This window comes from Mobula birostris, chromosome 31 (assembly GCF_030028105.1).
Source record: "Mobula birostris isolate sMobBir1 chromosome 31, sMobBir1.hap1, whole genome shotgun sequence".
Classification (NCBI taxonomy): domain Eukaryota; kingdom Metazoa; phylum Chordata; class Chondrichthyes; order Myliobatiformes; family Myliobatidae; genus Mobula; species Mobula birostris.
Window position 1 is genome coordinate 2564063 of NC_092400.1, and position 27951 is coordinate 2592013.

Genomic DNA, 27951 nt, shown 5'->3' on the forward strand with positions numbered 1-27951 from the left:
TAAATTATTTGAATATATTTTTAAAGCTCTTATTTAATGTTGAGCTCCTTAATTCTTTACAAAATGACACAACTAAAAGCCTTGCACCGGATTAACTAAAGCTGTAAAACTCCACTGGCAGATCTCATTGTTGTTCCATACTTACCGGGGAATTGAACCAAGAATAGGCTATAGAAATTCAAGTTGTTGCATTTGACTGCAGCTTCTGATAAAGCAAAAGCTATTATGCAGTTAGTTTCAGGTGATGACTCTCAAGTATCCTTTGATTAATAAGAATTTTATATACTTGAGATTGCACTGTAAGCACCTGATTGCACCTGTACATTATTCTAAACAACAGGCAAAATGGTAATTTCTGTAGATTTTTCTAAAATATACATAAATATTAAAAATGAATTATGTTCAAAAATTTGGCATTCAAAAGTGTTTATATCAAACATCAATTATTGGGATAGATTAAACTCTACATTTATATTTTTAAGGTTGGTGCAAGAATTCCAATGTTACATTTAAAGACAGCATCCTATGCATTCATAATGTCACAACCTCAGAGGCTAGACCAATTAAAAGTATAGTGTAAAAGTCTTGGGCACGTGTAAAAAATATTCTGTAGGGCTGGCTGGTGGCACAACGACATCCGCGCCAGACCCGGAAGCGGAGGTTTCTGGGTTCGAAACTAGTCGGGTCCACCCCCGAGTACGCTTTCCATCCGTGCCGGGTTGAGTGTCAAGATTGCGACTTGACCTCGTAAAATAAAGGGAAAATACTGCGATAAAATGTCTGTGTGAGGAGTGGCGCGCCACACAGTCTCTCTCTTGCTCCGCGCCTTGTAAAAAGCCATGAAAAAGACATCATCACGGATGCATGGACACGCAGATGCACATGCACGCACGCACAGACTCGCATGCAGGCACATGCCAAAAAAAAATTCTGTAAAGCGAAGCAGCTTAAAAAATTAAATGAGAAGTTTCTAAATATCAAAAAATTACTATAAAGAACAATAAACAGTAAAATACTACATCAAATGACTATTTTGTATGACCATCCTTTGCCTTTAAAGCTGCATCAATTCACCTGGTACGGCTGTTAGGTAGTTCGAAACATCTTGGAGAACTTACCACGGTTCTTCTGCAGATGTTGGCGGCCTCAATTGCTTTCCCCCAGGTAATCCCAGACAGCTTCGATGATGTTGAGATCAGGACACTTTGGAGGCCATACACTCTGCTGCAGAACTCTTTGTTCTTCTTTTCACTGAAGATAGTTTTTGATGACCTTGGACGTGTATTTGGGGTCTGCTGCAGAATGAAGTTGGGACTGATCAGATGCCTCCCTGATGGTACTGCGTATGAATAAGAACCTGCTTGTATTTCTTAGTGTTGAGGATCCCGTTAATTCTGACCAGATCACCAACTTCATTTGCAGAAATGCAGCCCCAAAACTGCAGAGAACTTCCTCTGTGCTTCACTGTTGGCTGCAGACACTCATCCATATAACACTGTCCAGCTTTTCTACAGACAAACTACCTCTTGTGTGAGCTAAAATTTTCAAATCTTGACCCCTCCGTCCAGAGCCATTGTTCAGTACCCCATTCCTTGTGTTTTTGTGCATAGTTGAGTCTCGTGGCTTTGTTTCTACTTTTGAGGAATGTTTTTTGCCAGCAACTCTTCTATGAAGGCCACTTCTGACAAGACTTATCTGGACTGTAGAGCGGTGTACTTGAGTTCCAGTGGTTTCTGTGAGTTCAGAGTTGATAGCAGTGCTGGATTTCTTCCAATTTCCAGTTCAATTTGATGCATCTCTCATCTGCTGCACTCAAGTTTTTATGGCCAACCACTGCCTTTCTGGTCCTCAACCTTGCCTGTTTCTTTGTGCTTCTTCAGAAATGCTTGGACAGCACATATTGAAACTCCCGACTGTCGCGAATATTCTGCTTGGGAGAGACCTTGCTGATGCAAGATGACCTCCTCGTATCTTCTTGCGATGCTCGCTCTACCATGGTGTAAGAATTGATGATTTGAATGGTAAACTGTCACATCTGCAACACTTTCACCTTTTAGTTTGGTTGTCCTTTGCCCAGTATGATTCCTTCTACACATTTCTGTTTCAGTTAATCAGTTCAGTTCATTCAACTTATTATAAGACTATAAGACACAGAAGCATAAATAGGCCATTTGGTCCAACGAGTCTACTCTGCCATTCAATCATGGGTGATCCTTTTCTCCCCTCCTCAGCCCCTCCCCTGGCCTTCTCCCTGTAACCTTCGATGCCGTGTCCAATCAAGAACCTATCACTCTCTGCCTTAAATACACCCAATGAGCTAGCCTCCACAGCTGCCTGTGGTAACAAATTCCACAAATTCACAACCCTCTGGCTAAAGAAATTTCTCTGCATCTGTTTTAAATGGATGCCCCACTATTCCGAGGCTGTGCCCTTTTGTCTTAGACTCCCCCACCATGGGAAACATCCTTTCCACATCAACTCTGTCTAGGCCTTTCAACATTTGAAAGGTTTCAAAGAAATTCCCCCTCATCTTTCTAAATTCCAGCAAGTACAGGGCCAGAGCCACAAATGTTCTTTGTATGATAACCCTTTCATTCTCAGAATCATTCTTGTGAACCCTCTCCAAATCTAGCACATCTTTTCTTAGATGAGAAGCCCAAAACTGTTCACAATACTCAAGGTGAGGCCTCAGCAGTGCCTCATAAAGCCTCAGCATCACATCCCTGCTCTTGTATTCTAGACCTCTTGAAATGAATGCTAACATTGCATTTGCCTTCCCCACCACTGACTCAACCTGAAAGTTAACCTGGGTGTTCTGCACAAGGACTCCCAAGTCCCCTTGCATCTCAAGTTTTTGGATTTTCTCCCCATTTAGAAAATAGTCTGCACATTTATTTCTACTACCAAAGTGCATGGCCATGTATTTTCCAACATTATATTTAATTTCCCATTCTCTTGCTCATTCTCCTAATCTGTCTAAGTCCTTCACAGTCTACCTGTTTCCTCAACACTACCTGCCCCTTCACCAATCTTTGTATCATCTACAAAATCGGTAACAAAGCCATCTATTCCATCATCTAAAGCATTCAAACATAGCATAAAAAGCAGCATTCCCAACACTGACCCCTGCAGAGCACTAGTCCCTATGTCATTGATCATTAACATGATTGTTATATTTGTTTCATCATGCACTGGGCTACATATAAATACAAAGTAATCGAGTTTTTATTTGAAAAGTGGTCTGCTACTTAATATGTTACTTTCTTTAATGAAATACAAAAAAACTAACTTTTTTTGGAAAATGAATGTTTGGAACAGTCAGCGCCAACATAAAAGTCAAAGAGAGAGCATATAATAGAGCAAAATTTAGTAGGAAGCTAGAGAATTGAGAAACATTTAAAAATGTACAGACCACAACTGAAAAAAAATCCATAAAGGGGTAAAAAAATGAAATATAAAGGTAAGCAAGCCAACAATATCAAAGAGGATACCAACTGTTTTTTTGTCAGATATATAAAAAGTAAAAGAGAAGCGAGAGTAGATATCAGACTGTTAGAAAATGATGCTGAAGAGTTAGTAATGGGGGACAAACTGAATAAGCATTTTGCATCAGTCTTCACTGAGGAAGACACGAGCAGTATGCCAAAAGTTCATGGGGAGAAATGAATGCAGCTGCTATTACCAAGGAGATGGTGCTTGTAAAGCTGAAAAGCCTTATGGTAGATAAGTCAGCTGTACCAGATGGACTACACCTCAGGGTTCTGAAAGAGGTAACTGAAGAGGTAACATGCAGGCATTAGTAATGATCTGATAAGAATCAAAAGATTCTGGAATGGTTCCAAAGATTCTGGAATTTCTGGAAGAATTGCAAATGTCATTCCACTCTTCAAGAAGGAAGGGCAGCAGAAGAAAGGAAAGTATAGGCCAGTTAGCCTGGTTGGGAGGATGTTGGAGTCAATTGTTAAGGATAAGGTTTCAGGGTACTTGGAAGCACCTGATAAAATAGGCCAAACTCAATATGGTTTCCTTAAGGGAAAATCTTACCTGACAGATCAGTTGGAATTCTTTGAAGAAATAACAAGCAGGATAGACAAAGGAGAATTGGTGGATGTTGTGTACTTGGATTTTCAGAAGGCCTTTGACAAGGTGCCACATGAGGCTGCTTAACAAGAGGCCATGGTATTACAGAAAATTTACAAGCATGGACAGAGCATTGGCTGATAGGCAGGAGGCAAAGAGTCGGAATAAAGGGAGAATTTTCTGATTGGCTGCCGGTGACTAGTGGTGTTCCACATGAACCGCTTCTCTTTACGTTGTACATCAGTAATACGATTGACAGAATTGATAGCTTTGTGGCCAAGTTTGCAGACAATACGAAAATTGGTGGAAGGGCAGTTAATGTTGGGGAAGCAGGGAGACCGCAGAAGGATTGAGCAAATTGGGCAAAAAAGTGGATTAGTCATGATGAAATGGCACAGCAGACTCGATTGGCCAAATAGCCTAATTCTCTTCTATGTTGTATGCACTTAATGAAATCTAAAATTTGATCTTTTCTACTGACACACAAATGCAAAAGGCAAAAAATAAACATCTAAAACAAAATTTATAGTAAAAATCTAGGGTGCCTAAGACTTTTGCAGAGCCTTGCCCCTCAAGAGTACAAATTCTAATGTATTTCAGTGAGGCTAATCACACAAAATAAACACCAAATGTGAAGATGAAAGTATATTGGGTATATTATAGATTCAATCCCAGAAAATGCACAATGTAGAATGAAGTAAGTGGAACACAGTGCACTCTTTTACTTGGCACTGCCTGATCGACACAGTTTACACTGGCATATCCACTGTGAATAAGAGTCACCACTGATGCACATTCTGGACAGCTAATATCTTTTTTTTAAAACAAATATAGACTCGTATTTTCGAGTTCTGATTCCACTTGACCCAATCCAGTAACTCCATTAGAGTAAATTTAAAGTCAACTGAAATGGCATCTTTGATAATAGTTTGGCAATGTATTCTTAAAACTTTTTGAAAAGGGCCATGTTGACAGGATGAATGACTCGTACAGGTCATCTATTCACGTACTTCTGCTGCAACCCAAGAAAAGCTTACACAACACAGCCTTGAATATTAGTAGCCACGTATAAACTTCAGAGATCGCAGACATATCTGCAATAAAATTCTGTTCTGACCACCGTGAAACAATTTATGATCATTTGTGGGCTAAAGTTAACAAATGTACCAAATCCAAAGTCAGCCATTTCAAACCTCATGCAACTTTCTTTATTCTAGTTGATGGACCCGCTTCTGACATTTTTCTGTTAATTAATTTCAATTTGATCATGGGGTTGACAGGGTCACCTTCAAGGACCAACACAGCAGTTTAAAAAGATAACTGGAATCTCAATTCTAGAAACTGGAAGTAATTAGTCAAGCCACAAATAGATGCACATCAACATCATTGACATGGGGCATACTTTTATAGAAACTACTTTTTCCTCCCTGAAAGGACAGAATGTGGAATCCTGTATCTATCATAACCCGTAAGTAGTTACTATTTTAATCAGGGTAATCTTATGGACCAAGGGAATACATGAGCAAGAATATGGTAGATTAGAGTGAACAATTATTCAGTAACATTTAGTAGCAAAATATTATGAAAGGAGAAAGTCTGGGAGGGAAATTAGCCAACTATAGACAGAATAAAATTTCAGGCAGCAACAGTAAAATAGCAGTAACACTAATTACTACTTCAGAATTTGCTAGTAAACTAGTCAGATGAGAAATGCCATTAACAGATGAGACAGACAAATTTGAAAGAAAACATTAAATACACTAATCAAACATAGAGGATAAAGTCTGTACTTGGTTCCAGTTTAAGACGGCACTACCGAAGATGTGTGACAGCTTACTATAAATTATAAGGCAAGATAATCGACTAAAAACACTACATTTAACATTTTTCGTGAAACAAATTGTGGTGAACTATCGCTGCAGACAGCGAGGAAGCAGGTGAAGGCGAGGTTGGTTTGGGGAATGAGCCGTGCTGAGCATCGCGAGGTGCAACATGTTTGGGCTGCTGGTTCTTTGACAGAGTTGGTAGTATCGCTTCTGGAGATGGAGTGAGCATTTTGGAGAGGAGTCAATGCGAACAGTTTCGATGTCCGTCCACCTAATCTGGGTGCCAGGACGGATCGCACCCAGCACTGAACCAATTTGGTGAGATAAAGAATGACTTCGGGCAAGGCAGCCCAGGTGTATTGGGGCGCCTGGATTCGGGTCACAAAATGCGGCACTACTTGGTGTTAGGACAATTTAAATGTCGGCGCAGGTAGACTGGAAGCTCGAGTGTGGCTATGGAAGGGATGGTTGGGCTGATTTCACTCACTCTCTCGTGAATGCTCATTCCTTTCTTTGCTGCCAAAAGACTGAACTGACCCGGCTGCTCTGCCCCGCTGGTGTAAAAAACTAGGGACCGAGACTTGGCATGAGTCTACTCAAGCTGCTCCGGGAGCAGACCTGGGACTCGGTCTGGTTTGGCATGCTGTTGGCTTGTTTTTACTGTTTGCATGATCTGTTTTTCCCCTCTTTTTCTCTCTATGCAGTGGTTTTTGCTCTCTTTTGTTTTTTTGAAGTTGAATTATTCGAGTCTCTTGCTTTGTGACTGCCTACAAGTAGACAAATTTCAAGGTGTATAATTTATACATTATTTTTCTTTTTTAAAAATATTTTTTCAGACATCCCACCCTGCAAAAACTCATTTCAGGGAGGTAGCACCATCAATTTGCGGGAGACTCCAGGAACTTCCAGGAGAGGTGTGGGATGTCTGCAATAGAGTAGCTCCTTAGCAGCTAGCCAGCTAGTTTAAGTAACGTTAGCTATGCTAATAAACGAATGACACCAGTTAAACTCACCTCATAAGTCTTTTACAGTCTTAACCCACCATGGGCAATAGAAAAGTCACTGTTGCAAACAGTGCAGTGAGCAACACTGTCATTATTTTTGACCCCTATTAGGCGGGGTACACTTTAGTGTAGTCTGGGGTGAAGTACGTTTTATATTTTCTTTTTTTGGAACACTCTGCCATGGTGCTCGCTCGCGCTCTCGCTCTTTCTCATGCTCTCTCTCTTGCTCTCAAAAAATCGAATTCCAGGATATTGTATATAATTTGCAGGCATCAGGGAGCCACTATCAATATGCGGGAGACTCCCAGAACTTCCTGGAGGGGTGGGATGTCTGTTTTTTGTACCCGTCCTCGTTTCTACATTCCTTGATAATAAATGTGCTTTGAATCTTTGACTACTTGAAGGGGCATTGCAGAGACAATATTACACAAATTTACTACATAGTTGGAAAAAGGTGCACATCTTAATGGAATTGATTCTTTACAGAAAGTAGGGTAGGAGAACATGAAAATGTCATCATTTTGGTGCCAAATTCATCTGCGATCCTTTATTTTCTTGGCTCCTCTGCCCCCATCTCAAGAATAGCATTAGCAACTAATAGCCACTACTGTCCAGAGGCTCCCACAGCTATTAAATACATCTCCTCCCACCCTGCTTCTCACAAGGCCTCAATTTCAACTCTAGTGCATCTATTTGAATGACAATGAACCGTTGCAGACCAGTGGTTCTAAGTAGTTTACTCTTCTCCTTGTCCATTCAAGATTGTTTAATGTCATTTCCTGTACACAAGTGTAAAAGAGACCTAAATAATTGGTACTCCAGATCCAAAACACAAAACACAATTTCAAAAAACACAATAAATACAGAAGATAGCTTATATACATAGATCGATTGTATATCCATAAAGTGACACTAGGCCGTACATAGGGTGACAAGAAATAATAAAGTAGTGATTGGAGTCATTAAGAGAAGCTGTCAATCAGCCTTACTGCTGGGGGCAAGTTTTAAGTCTGGTAGTTCCGGTGTGGATGCAACGTGGTCTTCTTCCTGATGGAAGTAAGGCAAAACAGTCCATGAGCAAGGTGGGATCCTTCATGATGCTACTGACTCTTTTCCAGCACCTTCCTGTGTGTGTGTGTGTGTGTGTGTGTGTGTGTGTGTGTGTATGTATATTATATATATGTGTGTGTGTGTGTAATGTATATCCTTGATGGCGAGTAGGCTGGGCCAGTGATGCTTTGCACCCTCCACCACAGCTGACAGACTCTCAGCCATATTTGTTCCATTTCCTACAATTGTGCACGAAACACTTTGCAAAAAGGATGTTTTCTCTCCTCCTCATCCCGCAGCCTCCACATTCAACTGATCTGCTATAATTTTTGGCACCTTGAATTAAATGCCACCACCAGATAGCATGCCCTCTACTCCCAGCATTTCAAAGGGAACTCTCCATTAATACCTTGCAGATTTAGTTTCACTTTCACTGATATCTATTCCCTTTCTCACAGCATCTACGCAGGCAATCCATTATCCAACCTGCCTCCATCTCTCAACTCCACCCCTCCCCTAGCTCATCCGGCCCATCATTCACTGCTCCTCATTCCATCAAATACTTCGGGCTCCTGCCTCACCACTCCCTTTCTCCTCTTTATACTGGCCATCTCGCCTCTCCACTTAGTCCTGATACAGGATTTCAACCCAAAACATAGACAATATCTTCCCACACCCAACAGGTGCTGCTCAAGTAGCAGCTTGTTTAGACCTTCATAATTCCTGAGACAGAAATTACCCTCCTCTCCATTCAGTGAGGCCCTGGTTCCTGAACTCCATTTCATCTTACCTGTAATTTTTTTTTTTATTTGATGTAACACTGCATTATAAATGTGAATTAACATTGGTATTAATAATAGAACATTTAACAGTTTTAAAAATCTGTCGATGTCTCCTAAGTTCCAAGCATACCAGATTATAGGTTTCACTATATACTGCTTAGGGAATTGCAACATCTTCCCAGCAAGATTTGAAGTATTGCCAAGATTACCCAGCACGAGTGAATCAAATTACTCTGGTCAACAGATGGTGCCAAGTTGTGATATCTGTTGAGGTCATGGCTCAGACTTAGTTGTTTTTGTTCATTTGTAAAGATGGCTTTGGGTCCATCGATGAGGGGAGTTAGATTTCAGAGGAAATATATGGAGAGTCAGGGGCAGGAGCTGGTGTCCAGATCAGAGCATTCCATGGTAGAAGGCCAGTATACCTGCAGGCAGATGTAGGGTTAGGCAGGCTCTGTGGACGAGGGCGAGAACCCCCCCTCCCCCCAAGGATTGGAGGTCTTTGCGAGTCTGGAATTCATGGCCTGGAGTTTAAAGTCCGTAAATTAGTAAGGCTTGGGATTAACACCAAAGGTTGAAGACTGAAGCCAGTGAGTCTGGAAGTCAAGAACCAATGGTTGAAGCCCCTAGGACAGTGCGTCCAGAAGTTGGAGGCCCAATGTCTGTATGTCCAAGCCGGGGACTGAAAGTTGGAGGCTTGTTTTATTATTGTTTTTTTTTATTTGTACTATTGTTGTTGTTGTTGTTGTGTAGTTCTGCTACACATCGTGGGCATGCTACTTTAGTACCAGGATGAGTGGTGACACTTATAGCTGTCCCAACATATCCTCGGGATGTATTAGTCATTAACGCAGATGATGCATTTTACCGCAAGTTTCAATGTACATTTGATAAATAAATTAATCTGAATCAATACTTTGTAGGGAACCAAATCCTGGGTTACTCACAGTCATTTTTAAAAATCTCCAAAACAAGTACAAAGAGCAAAACAAAATGGCCAAACTATTTTCAACATCCATCCACATGCCTGAGCTGACCAGTTATATTACGATAAGCAGAATGATTCTACCAAGGGCAGGTTGGTCTCCAGCTGATTGGATTTGCAAGCACTAGCTCTATTCTTGAATGGCTTTGACAGTCACAGAAGTCTACCCAAGGATCACAGGTATCCAATACCCAATGAAACAGCCCAGCATCTCAGACCTGCTTCATGCCAACCAAAGTCAGCTCCGTACTAACAGCTTGAATGTTGATCGATAATTTGTTGCGAATCTGGTTTACACTTTTTCCATAAGCAATGTTTGGGTGTGGGAGAAATCAGTGAAAGCAAACACAGGGATGCTTAAAATGTAACAAAAATGCAAAAGCTAGGATATCATTGCTGAATCCAAAGCTATAACCAAAGCTCAACTCGGCTTTAGATAACAAACATTTCAAATCCATCTTAAGAATTTTTTTAAGAAGTGATGCACAAAGACTGGAAGGTTCTGCAAACCTGTAAAAAACTCAGAGGTGTAGCTGAAGCCCTTATTGGATTGACTGAATACCAATCAGATGATAGGTTCTCAGCTGGTGGCCAATCTTCCAGTAAGGAATGCACAATTGATAATAATTTGAGGAGGATCTGCTAGCAAATGATTAGAAAATTTACCCCAATGTTACAGAGAGGTATTATTTGAAACAGGTTTATTCTTCTTCCTGTATTACTGGAGAATGATAGGGAGAAGAAGAGGAAGAAGGAAGGGTGTAAGAGTGAGAAGAAATGCAGGATGGGCAAGGGTGGTATGATCCAATGAAAAATTTCAAGAGCAAAATTTTTTCCAAGACCATTCCAAGAACCCCAAAAAGCTTTACAAAAAATGCAAAATACACGTATGACACCTCAGAAAGGACCGCAACTTTCTACAAAGATCAGAACCTTTAAAAATAGAGAGATAAATAGGATCCACCATGAGCAATTCCTCACTATCTGCTAACACTACATTAGGGTATATGAGCTCAGGCTCAATACTCCCACAGCATTGCTACCTTAAGTATCAGGCATTTTAGTTTTTTTCCTCCCCAAAGCAAGTACAAGTAACAAGAAGAGATCTTAAGTACAAGATTTAGTTTCCTTTTTTTAATTCAATTCCTCAGCTAGTATTTAGTTTTCTCTTCATTTGTTATAGTGCAAGAAAAGCTATTCTTTATCTTAAGCTCAATAACAAAAGTTCGTATTAAAAACTTTTCCAGCCAAGAGTGAAATAATGCTTCAATGAACATCCATATAGCATAAAATTCTTTTGTATACTCCTTGGAATGCTTCTACTAGTTCCCTATCTCTTCATGTATTACATAACAAATAGCATTTCAAGAGCATTATAAATTACGGCACTTACTTTCTCAAAACTAACCACAAGTATTTATTTGACACTGGACAGCCTATGGCTGATTATCCCAGATCAGAGATCAAAGATAAACTGGGTGCAACAGGAACAGACTTTAAAAATATATAAAGAATATCCATGTGCAGTACAGACACTATATAGACTGCAACAATGACTAGTTTCAGTGTTTGGTTTATGCAAGAACAGTTGGGCCATCAAAACCTTAATGTCACTTAAAACTTTTAAGACTTCAACAAAATACTCCATTCCCTGCTGATGGAGAATCTCTGTAAGTTACAATGCTTTTACCCCACAGATCTGTGCTGCAAGCTGTGTCTAAAGCTCCATGTCCTCTTCAAGCGTGTTGGTTTGATTCATATCACCGCACATTAAGGATGAATCCAGTTTTGTGCTCTTGTATACATCAGGATCACATTGTAGCTCTCTATGCTTGGACTTCCTTTGCTCTGTTAATGCCGCAAGTTTATCTGAAAGAGGTTCACATGGGGGTCTCCAAAGAACAAGTTCCATGCATGGACGATTCCTAAGATTGCAAGAAAGGAAAAAAAATTATTAGAGGGTTCAGGGACAACTTATAGAGTAGGTCAAAGCACAGTAACAAGAATCTACATGTTTAGTTAAAAGAGGACCAATCTGATCAAAAACAATGAATGAGAATTTTCTAGTTGGCAAGCTATAACTAAAGATTAGTGCTGGGGGTCTGACTATTTGCAATCTGTATTATGACTTGCAGATGAAGAGACTCTATGTATTGTATCCATATCTGCTGATAACATGTCAATTTAATTTGCCCATTGTCCATGAAGATTAAATTTGTCAACAATTATTGCATTATCCTTGCTACAATTTCCCTTTCTTCATGATTGCTATCACCCAATAGTACAACCCTGATTAGCAGGCCTATGTTCTAAACCCTCCAATAATTCATTTATTTATTTTCTCATCTCCGACCAAACTCATTCAACTTTCCTGAGCCAAGACTTCTTACTTTTGGAAACATGGCTGTATGGAGGACACAGATATTTGTAAAAAGGGGCATGGACTATACCAACAGGGAAATAAAGATGGAACACATTACAGAAGATCCAATTTTTTTTGGCCCTTTAACTGCCACATTATTTCTCCCACCCTACTCATCTTTCTACCTTTGGCTTTCTGCAGTTATACTGTAGAGGCCCATACAAGTTTGAGAGATAGCACTCATTCTTGAATTTATTATAATTTGCTTTTTCAGAATCAGAAATAACTATTTTTGCTCATATAAAATCATACACCTGTAATAATCCCCTATCATTAGACCGTCTATTAGTAACAAACTACACTTCTTTCTGATGTCATACTTACAGGGATTCCATTATTGTACGAGGCAAAACTTCTTCCAAACCATGTTTCAGTTCTTCTCGGAGAGAATCAGACAAGACCAGCACTGGCATATCTGAAATCTCAACTGCGTCAGTTTCTGGATCATCCCTTGTAACCAGCCTGTGAAATTTAAATATAGTATAAGGAGTAAACAACAAATTGGTTCATATTTGTCTGCTAAGCAACAATTCAACCTATCACTTCTAGGAAATGGAATTCTGCAGTTCCTAAAATAGAATTCAAGGACACCCTAGCAACTAAATCCTAAATGTTTAATCCATGCATATAATTTTTCCTCTCACCAATTCCTTTTTCAAGCCCTGTCAAGTCTTAAACCTGTTTAAAAAATGGGATTTTCAGAGGGAATATGATAGTCTCCAATGTCAATTTCTTTAACTCGAAAGCAGTTGCTGTCTTCAGGGTCTCCAAGATTATTTTCTTCCTGCCCCACAAAAGTAACATATATATTTTGACTTTTCCTGATAGACATTTCAAAAAGTTACATCAAAATCAACACATCAGTATCAGGCAAAGCCATTATTTACAGCTCAAGTTCAAACTCAGTTTATTGCCATTCAACCCTACACAAGTGGCACTGCCAAACGATCAAACCTCTCTCTGGACCAAGGTGCACAACACAAATATTATCACAAATAAACTAACAGATAATAAGGTGCATTTATGACAAAAGTTAAAAAGTAAACAGTATGTCACTCATGCTTCATATGTGCTGAAACCTGGATAATGGCAGGGAGTTTAGTAGCCCTATGACCTGAGGTAAGAAGCTGTCTTCCATTCTAACAGTTCTTGTCTTGATGCTACGGTACCTCCTGCCTGATCGTAGGGTGTCAAAGAGATGGTTAGACAGATGGGAGGGGTCACTGACAATGCCGAGGGCTGTCCCTGTCCATGCAGTCAGTGCTTTTGATAAATATCTCTGATGATAGTAGAGAGACCCTGATTATTCTCTCAACAGTCCTTGCAATCCTTTGTATGGTTCAATCCTTTGCCAGGTTCAATTGTTAGGCATTAATATCGTAGTAAAATGGATTCAATAGTGGCTGGATGGGAGACGCCAGAGAGTAGTGGTGGATAACTGTGTGCCAGATTGGAGGACGGCGTGTAGCGGTGTGCCTCAGGGATCTGTACTGGGTCCAATGTTGTTTGTCATATATATTAATGATTTGGATGATGGGGTGGTAAATTGGATTAGTAAGTATGCAGGTGATACTAAGATAGGTGGCATTGTGGATAATGAAGTAGGTTTTCAAAGCTTGCAGAGAGATTTAGGCCAGCTAGAAGAGTGGGCTGGAAGATGGCAGATGGAGTTTAATGCTGAAAAATGTGAGGTGCTACATTTTGGTACGACTAATCAAAATAGGACATACATGGTAAACAGTAGGGCATTGAAGAATGCCGTAGAACAGAGAGATCTAGGAATAATGGTGCATAGTTCCCTGAAGGTAGAATCTCATGTGGATAGGGTGGTGAAGAAAGCTTTTGGTATCCTGGCCTTTATTAATCAGAGCATTGAGTATAGGAGTTGGGATGTAATGTTGAAATTGTACAAGGCATTGGTAAGGCCAAATTTGGAGTATTGTGTAGGGTTCTGGTCACCGAATTATAGGAAAGATATCAATAAAATTGAGAGTACAGAGAAGATTTACCAAAATGTTGCCTGGGTTTCATCTCCTAGGTTACAGAGAAGGTTGAACAAGTTAGGTCTTTATTCTCTGGAGTGTAGAAGGTTGAGGGGGGACTTGATAGAGGTGTTTAAAATTATGAGGGGGGATTGATAGAGTTTACGTGGATAGGCTTTTTCCATTGAGAATAGGGGAGATTCAAACAAGAGGACATAAGTTGAGAGTTAAAGGGCAAAAGTTTAGGGGTAACATGAGGGGGAACTTCTTTTCTTAGAGAGTGGTAGCTGTGTGGAACGAGCTTCCAGCAGAAGTGGTTGAGGCAGGTTCAATGTTGTCGTTTAAAGTTAAATTGGATAGATATATGGACAAGAAAGGAATGGAAGGTTATGGGCCAAGTGCAGGTCGGTGGGACTAGGTGAGAGTAAGAGTTCGGCATGGACTAGAAGGGCTGAGATGGCCTGTTTCCATGCTATAATTGTTATATGGTTATATGGAGATGAAGTCTAATGCTGTGCAATTCCCATACCAGACGGTGATGCGGCTGCTCAGGATTCTCGATGATGCTCCTGTAAAAACTGGTAGAATGGTGGGGCTGGGAGGCTCCACTCACCTCAGTCTCCTCAGGAAGTGGAGATGCTGCTGTGCTTTATTAACCAAATGCACAGAGGTGTTGAAGGACTAGCTGAGATTGTTCGTTATGTTCACTCCCAGAAAAATGGTGTTCCTAACTCTCTTGACGGAGGAGCCATTTATGTGTAGTGAGGAATGGTCAGCCGCACCTCCCTAAAGTTCACAATTATCTCTTTGATTTTGTTAATGTTGAGACTCTAGCTGTGCTCACACTATTCTACTAGCTGATATACCTCCTCTCTCCATATTGTCTTGTCGTCATTGTTGATGGGGCCAACCACTGTTGTATCATCAGTGAACTTAATGACTTGGTTCAAACTGAATCTAGCAGTGCAGTCAAGTGTTAGCAGCATGAATGACAGTGGGCTGAGCCAGCAGCCCTCGGGGGCACTGGTGCTCAGCATGCTGGAGCTACAGATGATACTGCTAACATGGACTGACTGTGGCCTTTCTGTTGAGAAGACCAAGATCCAGTTGCAGAGAGGGGTGTTGAGACTCAACAAGGACAGTTTATCCTTCTAAGGGATGATCATAATAAATACCAAGCTGAAGTCAATAAGCAGCAGCCTGGCGTAAGAAGCACCATTTTCCAGGTGGGACAGGATAGAGTGGAGTGCAGAGGCTATGGTTTCATCAGAAGACTAATTTGAGCAATAAGCCAACTGGAAAGGGTCCAACGTATTAGGAAGATGGGATTTAAAGTGACCATAACCAGCCGCACTAAGCACTATATTACTGCTGAGGTCAGTGTCACTGGATGGTTGTCATTGAGGTAGGTTACCATTGTCCTCTTAGGCACCTGAGGTGGCTGCTGTGAAGCCTGTGGGGACAGTGGACTCTTTCAAAGAGTTGCTGAAGTTGACTGTTAACTGCGCTACACAGCTCCTCATCACTCAACCAGGTATGTTATCAAGCCCCACACCTTTAGGTGGGTTGACCCTGCTAGAGCCTTTCTCATATTAGCTGCAGCCAGACTAGAGTGCCTCTCTCGGGGGGCAGGGGAGCCTTCCTCACTGGCGCATCATACTGTGCAACAACTCAAGTGTAAAAGACATTCAGCCTATCAGGATGAGAGGTGTCACTGTCATTAATGTGCAGGATGGACTTGTCATCTGTTATGGTCTGAATGCCCTGCCACATGCACCTTGTGTTTCTGGTGTCAAGAAATGGCTGTACAGTATATTCTCTGTGAATAACCCTGTTTTGCCTTCCTGATGGAGTGGGAAAGCATCATCTGCCTGTACTTCCTCAAAGTCTCACTACACACTCCTTCTAGCTGCATACCAGCTGCCCCATCCTCAGCCCTATCACTCCATTTCCTATCCACTTACCAAATTATTTTAAATCCTCCCCCACGGCTCTAACAAAAGTGATCAAAGTATCTGAGATGGTATGCACCAGGAATGCTGGTATAGACCAGGTCTAATGTGTTCTCACCTCTGGTAGCAAAGGCAGAATTTAGGCAATACACTCTATTAGTGTATAACTGCACACACTATCATCAGGTGTTCAAATATACTAGTAAGATTAGCTTTAATTTTGGTCAATTCCCTTATCACACTCCTTCACCATCACTAAGACAATTTTGTGCACCAAACTGTTCTTCAATCAGACCTTTACCTGAAAAAAGATTTCAGGAATGCTATTGGGAACTTTCATGGAACTCAAGCCATTGTCTTCATAGAATTGATACTGTACAGATGGCAGCAAGTATATGATAGCTCCAGGTTATCAAATTTAATTTCTAAACTTCTCACAGGCAGCAATACTACTTTATGATAAACCACACCAAGGACAAAATGAGTTAATGTGCAAGGTTCTGGCCAGTTACATCCATGTGAAACATGCAGCAGAATACAGAAACTGGATGAACAGATTTCACCCACCGATTTTCAATTTCCTTCAGCTTTTCCAGTCCGATTTGGTTTGGATCAGTTTTCACCTCCATGCAACCCTCTTTGTTCTCGACAGATTCCTGAGAGGTAGATTCATCCTGCCAAGAAGTGGAGGCAACATCAGGTACCCCTTTTCCTTGGGGATATGGAATGCAAGGCCAAGAGGGATATGAAATGTTTCCTGATATTACCAGGCAATCCAGCATCTTTTCCGTTAAACGTTTCTTTTGAGCAGGAGCTCTGTGAGACAAAATATCAATGGGTTATATTATTTAAAGAAGCTTTTATATGGAAACTAAAGATAATCTTAGTAAATTATTTACAAGAGCTACTACTCAAAAGGTGCATGTTACATGGTTAGGCCAAAGTTAACCCTTCATACAGTTTAGTTTTCCAATAAGATGACACGTCTACATACAGCAGTGTTAAATAATCACTGAGGGAGCAGCAGGATCATTGAAATTGATCTCCATTGTCTAGAGCTGTAAAGGTGTTGAAAGGGAATGCCATGGTGCTAATTCTGAATAAATCATCCCTTTACAAAATCTGGATGAGATTATGATGAACATAATGACAAGGGAAGAAAATTAGGATGTGGGGTGAAATGGGAAGCAAAAAAAGTTCAACGGCTTCAGATAGCAGCAAGTACTCAGTGGAGATAGACTGAAAATCAATGGACAGAGCAGTTAAACAACCATTCAGAAAATCTTTATAATCTCCAAAAAGGCTCATTTGCAAACTACACAAGTTAATGTGGTACACTATACAATCAAATAGGATCCAAAATTGGGCTGATGTATCAATCATTCCCAAGATGGCATGAAGAGATTATTCCTACCCTTAGGATGGAAGGAAAGACAAACAAGAAAGTTAGACTTCCCATTCAATCTCTTAATGACCCACAGTGAAAAGGGAGTATGAAATCAAAGCTAGCTATGGCTCTCCACTGGAAACTTATGTTTTGGCAATTATTCAAATGTAGCTCAGAGAAAATGAATGCTAATCTAATACTTCCGATTAACAGGGTTATCATTAAGAAATAGCAAAGCAGACAAGAGAGGCATTTGTTAATATTAGTTAAAGAAATATAACTATGAGAAGCAGTGAATATTAGGATTAAATTAAAAGCATTGAAGGCCAAAACAGAATACGTTACTCCTCCCATCTGAGGGAGATAGAAAAACAAACATGTCGATACATTTCTGACAAAAGCAAAACTGCAAGGACAGTAATAAGATACTTCAATTGCCCTAATGTTAATCAAAATAACACCAACGTAGAGTTTGTAAAATACCTTCAGAATCAATTTCCAAAAGCCAGAGGAAAACAATTCTGGATTTAACTTTACGGACTGAAGGTGTGCAAGTGAAAAGAGTATTAGTAGAAGACCACCTTTGTGGCAGTGATTACTGTTCAGGTGAATTGAGCAGTTTTGGAAAAAAAGAAAAGGGATAAAACTGGTTAAGTAAAGGCATCCGTTAGTCTTGTGAGACCATGGATCTGAGCCTGGAAAGTCTTCACTCTCCAGGGCGCAGGCCTGGGCAAGGTTGAATGAAAGACTGGCAGTTGCCCATGCTGCAAGTCTCCCCTCTCCATGACACTGATGTTGTCCAAGGGAAGGGCATTAGGACCCATACAGCTTGGCACCAGTGTCGTCGCAGAGTAATGTGTGATGAAGTGCCTTGCTCAAGGACACAACACGTTCCCGCGGCTGGGGCTCAAACTTACGACCTTCAGGTTGCTAGTCCAATGCCTTAACCACTTGGCCACATGCCCACGCTTAAACTGGGTAGAAGGCCTCGAATCATGCAGCATATTGCCAAAATGATCCCGGGAATGAGAGGGTTAACATATGAGGAAGGTTTGTCCGCTCTTGGACTGTATACCTTGGAGTTCAGAAGAATGAGGGGGATCTCATAGAAACATTTCGAATGTTGAAAGGCATGGACAGAGTGGATGCGGCAAAGTTGTTTCCCATGATGGGGGAGTCTAGTACAAGAGGGCATGACTTAAGGATTGAACGGCACCCATTCAGAACAGAGATGCGAAGAAATTTTTTTAGCCAGAGGGTGGTGAATCTATGGAATTTGTTGCCACGGGCGGCAGTGGAGGCCAAGTCATTGGGTGCATTTAAGGCAGAGATTGATAGGTATCTGAGTAGCCAGGGCATCAAAGGTTATGGTGAGAAGGCAGGGGAGTAGAACTGAATGGGAGAATGGATCAGCTCATGATAAAAAGGCGGAGCAGACTCAATGGGCCAAATGGCTGACTTCTGCTCCTTTGTCTTATGGTCTCTTTTCAATTGTCAGTTTTTCTCTCTACATTTAAATCATCCAATTTGTTTCTATTGAGCAAAGTTCAGCTGTTGATCATAATGTTTGAGGTCTTGGATGAAGACATAGTCATCACTACAGCAGAAGTTCAATATTCCAACTATTTATAAAGCCATAATAGAACAAATTCAATGGTGAGCATGAACACCAAACATCCCATTTCAACTATTTTTCCAAAATTCTAGTATCATAGCAAAAGAACAGGGCCCTACAATTTTACTTACTCATCTTCCTCATGCTCCCGCTTATGCTTCCTCCTGGAAAAAAACTCATTCCTCCTGTTTAAAAATGAGAAATCAATGTTAGTTGAAAGAGGAAATTTTTACAACAGTAATTATTTATTGATTTGTCACTTTGACTAAAAACTACACCGAAGTCATTCTACCTGCTTAAGAAAGTGTTTTTTCTATAAAACTGTAGCGTGATGTTGTAGAATTCCTTTAGACTCCGAAGTGCCATTGGTAATCCAAGTCCTGAAGAACCTCCAAAACACTTGGTTTTGGAATACAGGCATGTCACTTTTCTTTGACAGCATAAACGTAATGCTGCAGATTTCACTTTAGACAGACACCATTTTTAATTAATGGACAATGGTCACTATGCAGTGCATTACATCTGCTCTGTGTGCTTTTACAACCCAAGGAGCACTGTAGGTAAAAATGGTATCTCTAAGCAAGAGACTGGGGCAAACACAGCCACATAATGCAGACATACAGACATCATAAAGAGTGTCATGAGGGGTCACTGAGCCTAGTGACACAGTAATATTCAGAGTCTACATATTACAAAGTGTTTACTTACTGGCTTCTGTTAGCACTGTAGGAAAAGAGGATATTGTGCTAACACAGTAGTTAAATGACCAAACTAGTAACTCTAAAGGTCTAGATTAATGGATCTGAAAAAAATTCAGTAAATATCAAATTGAAAGAGATTAGACTTAGTAATAATGCTCATAAATTGCAGATTGTCATGATAACTCATCTGGTTCACTGACAATTGGCTGAAGAACAATTTCTCAGGAGGTCAGCTGTAGTCCAGTACCTCATTCATTATGAATCTACATTTCATGTGAGGACACTTACTATCCTTGCCCCAGTTTGGCCTATACAGGATTCTGGATTCACAACAATAGAGATGACTCTTAATATGCCCATTGAAAGTACTACAGTTCAGAGGCAATTAGGAATGAACAATAAATACTAGCTCTGCTAATGAATAAGTCCACATCCTGAAATAAAATGTAAAATTTCTCTCTTATTCTAGGCCACTTTCATCTCAGTTTAATGCTAACAATTCAAGCTTTCCATAACAACTGAATGAACCATTCTGAGCAAATCAAAGTACCACAGGGGCTAAAGTAAAGCACTTATAAATCTGATGTCTTATATGTATTTCACTCTGCAGTCTACCTTTATTGGTATAAGCTACCTCAACCAACTCTGCTATCCAGAAAGATCCTCCATTCTACCCTCTTTCCCATATTCGAGAAAATCTGCAGATGCTGGAAATCCAGAGCAACGCACACAAAATGCTGCAGGAGCTCAGCAGGCCAGGCAGCATCTGTGGGAAAGAGTTAACGTTTCCGGCAGATTCCCTTCTTTTGTGTTTTCATTTTCCTAGATCCCATATCATCACTCCTCTGTTCTGAAGGTCTCTGAAGTACAATATGAATTGGCAATCTCTTTAGTATTCCGTGGTTTGGAGTTTATTTTCTGGCATCAATTGAAAAATGCCTCAGAAAATTTAGTCATATTAACACTGTGCTATAATCAGCAAGCACTGTTGCACTGCAGTGAATTCAAATTAGTAGCACAGGCGTGCCATGCTCAGCTGAGATCTAGTTTAGGAATTTTCTCCTACAGTTGAGAAAATGCTAATTACTTTTAATAAGGATTCATGGGTAGAAGAGCCACACCTGAAAGATGCACTAGAGGACAACTGACCATCAGTGAAATTGTCATTCAGCATATCAGTGCTCTGAAGAGCGTTGAGCAGGGATAGAAAGAGAATAAATATAGGCCTTTGCAACACTGCACATAATCCCCAGGCATTGAAAAGAGAAACATAATTAACATAAACACTGGTACTGAGGAATGATCTTCAACCCAAAACGTTAACCCTGCTTCTCTTCCCACAGCCTGACCTGTTGAGTATTTCCTATATTTTCTGTTTCTATATAACTTAATTAAAATACTGGATGTGATGTGCTAGAGATTAATTTAGAACACACTCTTGCAATCACAGCAGAAAGGGGTCATATGATCTGCCAGACTACCACATAAACCCAACAGGCACACAAATATCTTCTACTGAAGAGTCAGTTCCTTTTCCTCAACGCAAGCTACATTTGACTCAAGTCATGTTGTTCGATTGACTATTAATGGATAGTGAAAATACATGAAAAATATATAGTGTTAGCACTAATCTCTACCACAATAAAGTACAAACAAAAATTCACATACTGTAAATACCAAAGCAATGGGATCATAAAGTATCCAAGCTCTCCACAAGTGACAAAAATTTAAGTAATCACAAAATGTATCATCTGAAGAAATGCCCATGATTATAACATGAATCTTCGCAACCCTTTCAACTCAGTAAGTATAACAACTGTATCAATCAAGCATAGAACTTGTATCTCATGTATCTCAAATGCAAGAGAAAGCTCCCAGTGGAATGAATCCCGAATAACCAAGAAACATTTGCTCATACAAGGAAGAAGTTATATATCAAATAGTCCTATTATAACCTCTCTGCTTAGATTCAGACTACATAACAGGTGTTATCCGATTTTCTATCTGTAAAGAGTTCTTCGTATCTTCACAAATTTAGAGTACTTATTAACTATCACTATGTATTTTTTTTAGAAAAAGAAACACAGCAAAAACTGCATTAAGGAAGCAATGAGTCAACACTGAAGTTCAAAACAGTCAAATGCTAAAATTGAAGATATTCTTGTTTGAAAATCCTGGGGTGTTCATTTGGGTCTCTAGGAAAAATATATTCATCCAAATTAAAATTTTACTGTTTCTTTTTATGCCTTTTGCATTCCCTCACTACATACTGAGTTAACAGGAAAAATTCTTCATTGAGCTCTATCATTATAACAGCCCTGAGCAAGTCAATGCAAGTGAGATATTAGAATCCAATAGCATTAGATACAGAATCAATGTGCAGAAGTATTAAAGCAACCTAACAATTTTTTTTAATTGCCCTCTGTAGTTGTGTAACCTTCTCACTGGATCTAACAGACAACTAGAGGGCAATTTTTAAAAATTGCAACACAGAAGATACACAATCTTTATTTATTGCCAAGCAGAACCATCTTTTATTCAGAAACAGAGATGGAGATTCTTCATACTCACATAGGCATGTGCTTAAGTTCATTTGCAGTAGTTCTCGTTCCATTTAAAGGATTACATACTGGAGTCTCCACAGTAATATCCATATTTTCATTTATACCTTCCGCTTGCCGAAATCCACTTCCATTCAGTTGTAAATTGGGATCACAATGCTCTGATATGAAACAATCTGACTGCTGCTTTGCATTCTGGATGTGCGCTGCCATATGCGATGCATTTCTCCCATATACTTCCAGTTCAGGTGTCTGACACAGCTGTCTGCCAGAAGGTGCCAATGAGCTGTAACAGAGACTGTGTGCCATCACCATAGCAAGCAATCCACTCTGAAGTTCAGATATTTAAATAAATGCCAGTTCCTGTAAAAAACAAAATTACTTCATCAGAAGAATAAACAATGATGCTTTTTGTAGGCAAGACTAAGCCAGAATAGCTAGATCATACACATGAAGAAAATAAGGTGCTGATTTAATTAAGCCATTACAGAATCATCAGTTCATTTTCATTGTTGTCTTTATAGCACTACCACAAGAATATACTGGAGCCCAAATAATGAGTGTGATACTTTACAGAACAGCTTATAAAATCTATACCATTAGATTCATTTTAATTCTACTCCAGCTTTGATGACTACATTGTTTACTCAAGCAATTTCCATGTTTTTTTTACACACTCCTTCCCACTATACCAGGTAGAATTCTACCTTCTTGAGTACACTCCAAGTATTTCACCTCCAGGGACCCAATACACAAGTACAAGGAATTGACATACCAATGGCATCACACATATCACAATGTATTAGATGTACCTTCACCTAGCATGCATTACTGACAACTCTAAACCACTTACAATCAACAGGATTTGACCCATAAAACTGCTGCTCAGACTTAGTTTAGGTAAAATGTGAACACAATAAAGGGAGAAGCAACTTATTTGACCACCAGAGATTGTTTTGTCATTTAACAAATTCAGTATTAATTCTTAAATTTAACAGCATTCTGCAAAGTGTCATAAATCTCTGATTCTCTTGGGACTCCAAAATTAATCAGCCCTGGATGCAATCAACAACCAAGCATATAAAGACTGATAAGCAATCCAAAAATATACAATATACAAAAATCAGAAATTCCTCCAATACAGCATCTATCCATAGATTATGCATTCTCATACTAGAATTGTTAGCCATCTTAGATACCTCTCAGTATACACTCTGTCAAGCATTTAGCTTTGGTTTTCAAAAGGATCACCTGTTTCTAAACTCCAGACTAGAAACACATCCCACTTCTTCACTCTTCTGACAAATGCCTCTATCCAGCAATTAAATAAATAAGCCTTTATTATACTAGTTCCAAGTAAGCCAAAAAAGACCTTAATAGGTACCAATGAATCAAAAATGCCATTTAATTACGAATCTAGTCATTTGCTTCTGTTCAATCGTTGGCCTGGCCTCTTGCTTTGAAATATCATTCACTAGGTGTAATATCAAGACAGAAGCTAAACAATTAATACAGCGTAATTTATCAAAGCACTGTAGAACTGAAACAAATCTGTCATTTATTAAAAAAAGATCACCAACTATTTGCCTTCCTGACTACTTGCTGTAGCTGCACATTTCTTGTAAAAGATCAACAAAATCTCTCTGAAAACCAACGTTTTCATATTTGAAGATTATTGTTTTTCTACTCTTCCTACCAGAATGAAGGCAACTGTCATCTTCTCATCAGCTCTTGTTGGTCTTTTGTTAGATTCATGTTCTCCTCAGCTTAATTTTTCACCAGATTCTGCATCAGCAAACTTGGGTGTAGAATATTTATCACTATACATTAAAAAAATTAATGTATGCTCAGCTATTTATAACGTAATCATATTTTAGGACATGGGTGTTGTTTATTCCTCATCCTATCTGCCCTTGAAATTTCAGGATTTAGACAGCAACGAAACAGGAATTCCTTGCTGTAGTGCTCCTATGCACCTGTTGTGCTTGTCTTTCTTAGCAGCAAAGGCTGTGGGTATGAAAGGTGCCATTAGAGTAGTCCATGTAAATAAGTTGATGGTATGCATTATAACCATGTTGGTGGTGAGAGAAGTAACTGCTTAAGGGAACCAAGAGATGATAACCCACTGGGCTGCTTTGGCCTGGATGGTTTAGAGGATAGTGTTGTTTGAGCGACAAGAAAGTGTATTGTGATGTACTACAGAGCTACTCTGAGCAACCCTCAAGTTCAACAGTTGGGATATCAAATGAATTAAGCCAAAAACTAATACCATAACAACTCCTGCTGAGTAAATGCTGAAAAGGATAACAAGATTAAACTAAAGAATTCAACCTTGCACTACTACCATATGGCCTGATTCTTTAGTTAGTTGGCTTTACACAAGATAACACTGTGTTACTCCTGAACAAATTTTAACGTGTTCTCAATTACATTCTTTCAAGTAAGCTACTTTAATACAGCACTATCCCAACCATTTATTTGCACATCATTGGAACTTGATCAGATTCCCACATTCTTTATTCACAGCAATTTAACTTGTGACCTGATATCTTAAATCCACAGTATTTGCTACCATAGTGCAAGCTGCTATTATGAGGAGTTAACTGTTAAACAACACTTCATTTTTCCATTGGAATTGGTTTATTATCACGTGTACCAAGGTGCCATGAAAAGCTTGTCTTGCATACTGTTCATAAAGATCAAATCACAGAATGCAGGATAAAGTGCAACAGATACAGAGAAAATGCAGTGCAAGCAGGCAATCAAATACAAGAACATCAGTGAAACAATTCATGTTCAGGTCAGACTTCCTAGTCACAGAGACGGCAGCCAATTTATGCTCATTATACCCTGCTCTTGACACCCAATCCATACTTGAATATTCGATAATTTATCATTTTGGACCAACTAATACAGCATAAACCTCTTAGGTTTTATTAATTGCTCTAACATTTACTACCTTGACTTGCACTTAAAGAACAGCTCAAAGTGTGAGAGCCGGCTGCACATGTTCATTATAAGGCAACTAATCATTTACCCAGTTGAGGGGTCTAATTGTAAACACAAGAGATTATGCAGATGTTGTTAACCCAGAGCAACATAGTCAAAATGCTGGAGGAACTCAACAGGTCAGGCAGCATTTATGGAGAGGAATAAAGAGATGATATTTTGGGCCAAGACCCTTCTTCAAGACCTGATGAAGGGTCTCATCATAATTTTACAAAAAGTTATAAAGGAAATTTGTGCCAGAGGGTTAAGAGTGCAATTTCACCCTGACTGCCTCTTTAAATGAGCACAGAAAGCTGTCAACAGAAAACTATAGGGATTTGTCTTGTTTCTGCTACGGACAAGTTTCTGGTTTCCACAAACAGTTAAAAATGAATAGCAAGCACTTATGACAATCAGAATTGAAGAGAGTACCTTGATCACACTCTCCCCACTAGTTCCACCTATCATCACTCACTCCCCATCTAGTTCCCCGATCACCTCCTTACTAGTAATCTTTCCTCATTCCTCTCAGCGCTGATGCAAGGTCTTGCGCCAAAATGTCAATTTACACCTTTTGCTGAATGAACAAGTTCTTCCAACATTTATTTATATTCTACATCCCAGAATCTGCAGCCACTTTTGTCTTCTATCCACAACACTCTTCCTTTCTAAATATTGCACAAAGCTTCTTTTCCCAAGTCTTGCCAGTATACTTTACTGACCTCCTGTATGTACATGAAATCTCAAGTACTTTTTAAATTTGTGAATAATCTCATGCTTGCTTCTATCAAAGTGCATTGTCCACAGTTTAGCCCATTCACTTTATTTATTACTATCTTTTTAGTTTAGTACTTCTGCATACAGTTATTACAGGAATCATGTTATCTCACTGGCAAATGTATGTTTCTACTCTATCATCTAAATCACTAATAGGCAGAGTGTTGAAGCTACAATATAGACTCCATTATAACACCATGCTCACATCTTGAAATATTTCTATTTCTTTGGCACCTCACCAATTTCCTCTCTGGCTCAATTTCAATTTCATGAGCTTGAACTTCAAATGAAAACAAAAGGGCATGTCTCTGGGGAGGTGTAAAGATGAGACGGTGAATGAAATTTTAGATCAAGATTTAAGAGGTGCTGCTCCCTACTCTCATACAGAACTTGAATACTTCTTCATATTTGCTACCTCCTTTCAGCCTGGTTTCATTTTCAAAATCTAGATCTGGCACTTTCTTTTCTCAACCTTACCATGAGCATTTCAAATGGTTAGCAACCACACAGCTATCTTGTAGAAACCTCCTCCCATCCTGCACTCTGTAAGAACTCATTCTTTTCTCCAACTCTACTGCATTTTTTTAAAAAAATTATGCTAGTTATCAAACAATGCTTCAGATATCTTTTCCTCAACAATATTCCCGCTTTATGTTTGGACAGCCCACATCATATCATCTGCATTCTTCATTTCAGAGATGCTGAATTAAATTGGGAAACACAAAGCTCAAGATCACCCTTGCCAACAAAGGCTTGTACTTTGCAAAGCAGTCACCCAATCATTTGGTTTCTTTGGAACACCGAATGAAGTAAACTGACAGAAGTGCAAGTAAATCACAACTTCAAGAGGTAAAAGGCCAGTTACTTCATCTCCTCCAGATGCTTTGCAAAGTACAATAAGGGGAATGGTTGGGGGAGATAGAAAAGCAGACCAAGAATTTACAAATGAAATAGTCTCTATCAAATATGGAGGTGTAGTGGACAGTGAGGAAGGTTTTCAAAGCTTGCAGAGGGATTTGGACCAGCTGGAAAAATAGGCTGAAAAATGGCAGGTGGAGTTTAACACAGACAAGTGTGAGGTTTTGCACTTTGGAAGGACAAACCAAGGTAGAACATACAAAGTAAATGGTAGGGCACTGAGGAGTGCAATACAACAGAAGGATCTGGGAATACAGATACAAACTTCCCTAAGAGTGGCGTCACAGGTAGATAGGGTCGTAAAGAGAGCTTTTGGTACATTGGCCTTTTTAAATCAAAGTATTGAGTATAAGAGTTGGAATGTTATGGTGAGGTTGTATAAGGCATTGGTGAGGCCGAATTTGAAGTATTGTATACAGTTTTGGTCACCAAATTACAGGAACGATATAAATAAGGTTGAAAGAGTGCAGAGAAGGTTTACAAGGATGTTGCCAGGACTTGAGAAACTGAGTTACAGAGAAAGGTTGAATAGGTTAGGACTTTATTCCCTGGAGCGTAGAAGAATGAGGGAAGATTTGATAGAGATATATAAAATTATGATGGGTATAGATAGAATGAATGCAAGCAGGCTTTTTCCACTGAGGCTAGGGGAGAAAAAACCAGAGGACATGGGTTAAGGGTTAAGGGTGAAGGGGGAAAAGTTTAAAGGGAACATTAGGGGTGGCTTCTTCATACAGAGAGTGGTGGGAGTGTGGGATGAGCTGCCAGATGAAGTGGTAAATGCGGACTCACTTTTAACATTTAAGAAAAACTTGGACAGGTACATGGGTGAGAGGTGTATGAAGGGATATGGTCCAGGTGCAGGTCAGTGGAACTAGGCAGAAAAATGGTTCAGCACAGCCAAGAAGGGCCAAAAGGCCT

At 39.6% G+C, this 27951-nt stretch overlaps 1 protein-coding gene across 6 annotated transcripts in view; it reads right to left on the reverse strand.

Moving 5' to 3' along the window:
* The window catches only part of ccdc117 (coiled-coil domain containing 117), a 63630-nt gene that overhangs the window by 30831 nt on the left and 4848 nt on the right, over positions 1-27951 (reverse strand). For 5 of the 6 annotated variants that reach the window (XM_072247661.1, XM_072247664.1, XM_072247662.1 and 2 more), the window contains 6 exons: positions 22358-22710; positions 19217-19270; positions 16651-16899; positions 12474-12611; positions 11418-11652; positions 4433-7957 (listed from right to left, as the gene is read on the reverse strand). In XM_072247661.1, coding sequence (XP_072103762.1) covers positions 11445-11652; positions 12474-12611; positions 16651-16899; positions 19217-19270; positions 22358-22662 — 954 coding nt within the window. In that variant the 5' untranslated portion in view covers positions 22663-22710 and the 3' untranslated portion in view covers positions 4433-7957; positions 11418-11444. Of the gene's footprint in view, positions 1-4432; positions 7958-11417; positions 11653-12473; positions 12612-16650; positions 16900-19216; positions 19271-22357; positions 22711-27951 lie in introns of those variants that run through there. The other variant, XM_072247663.1, reaches the window with a different exon arrangement.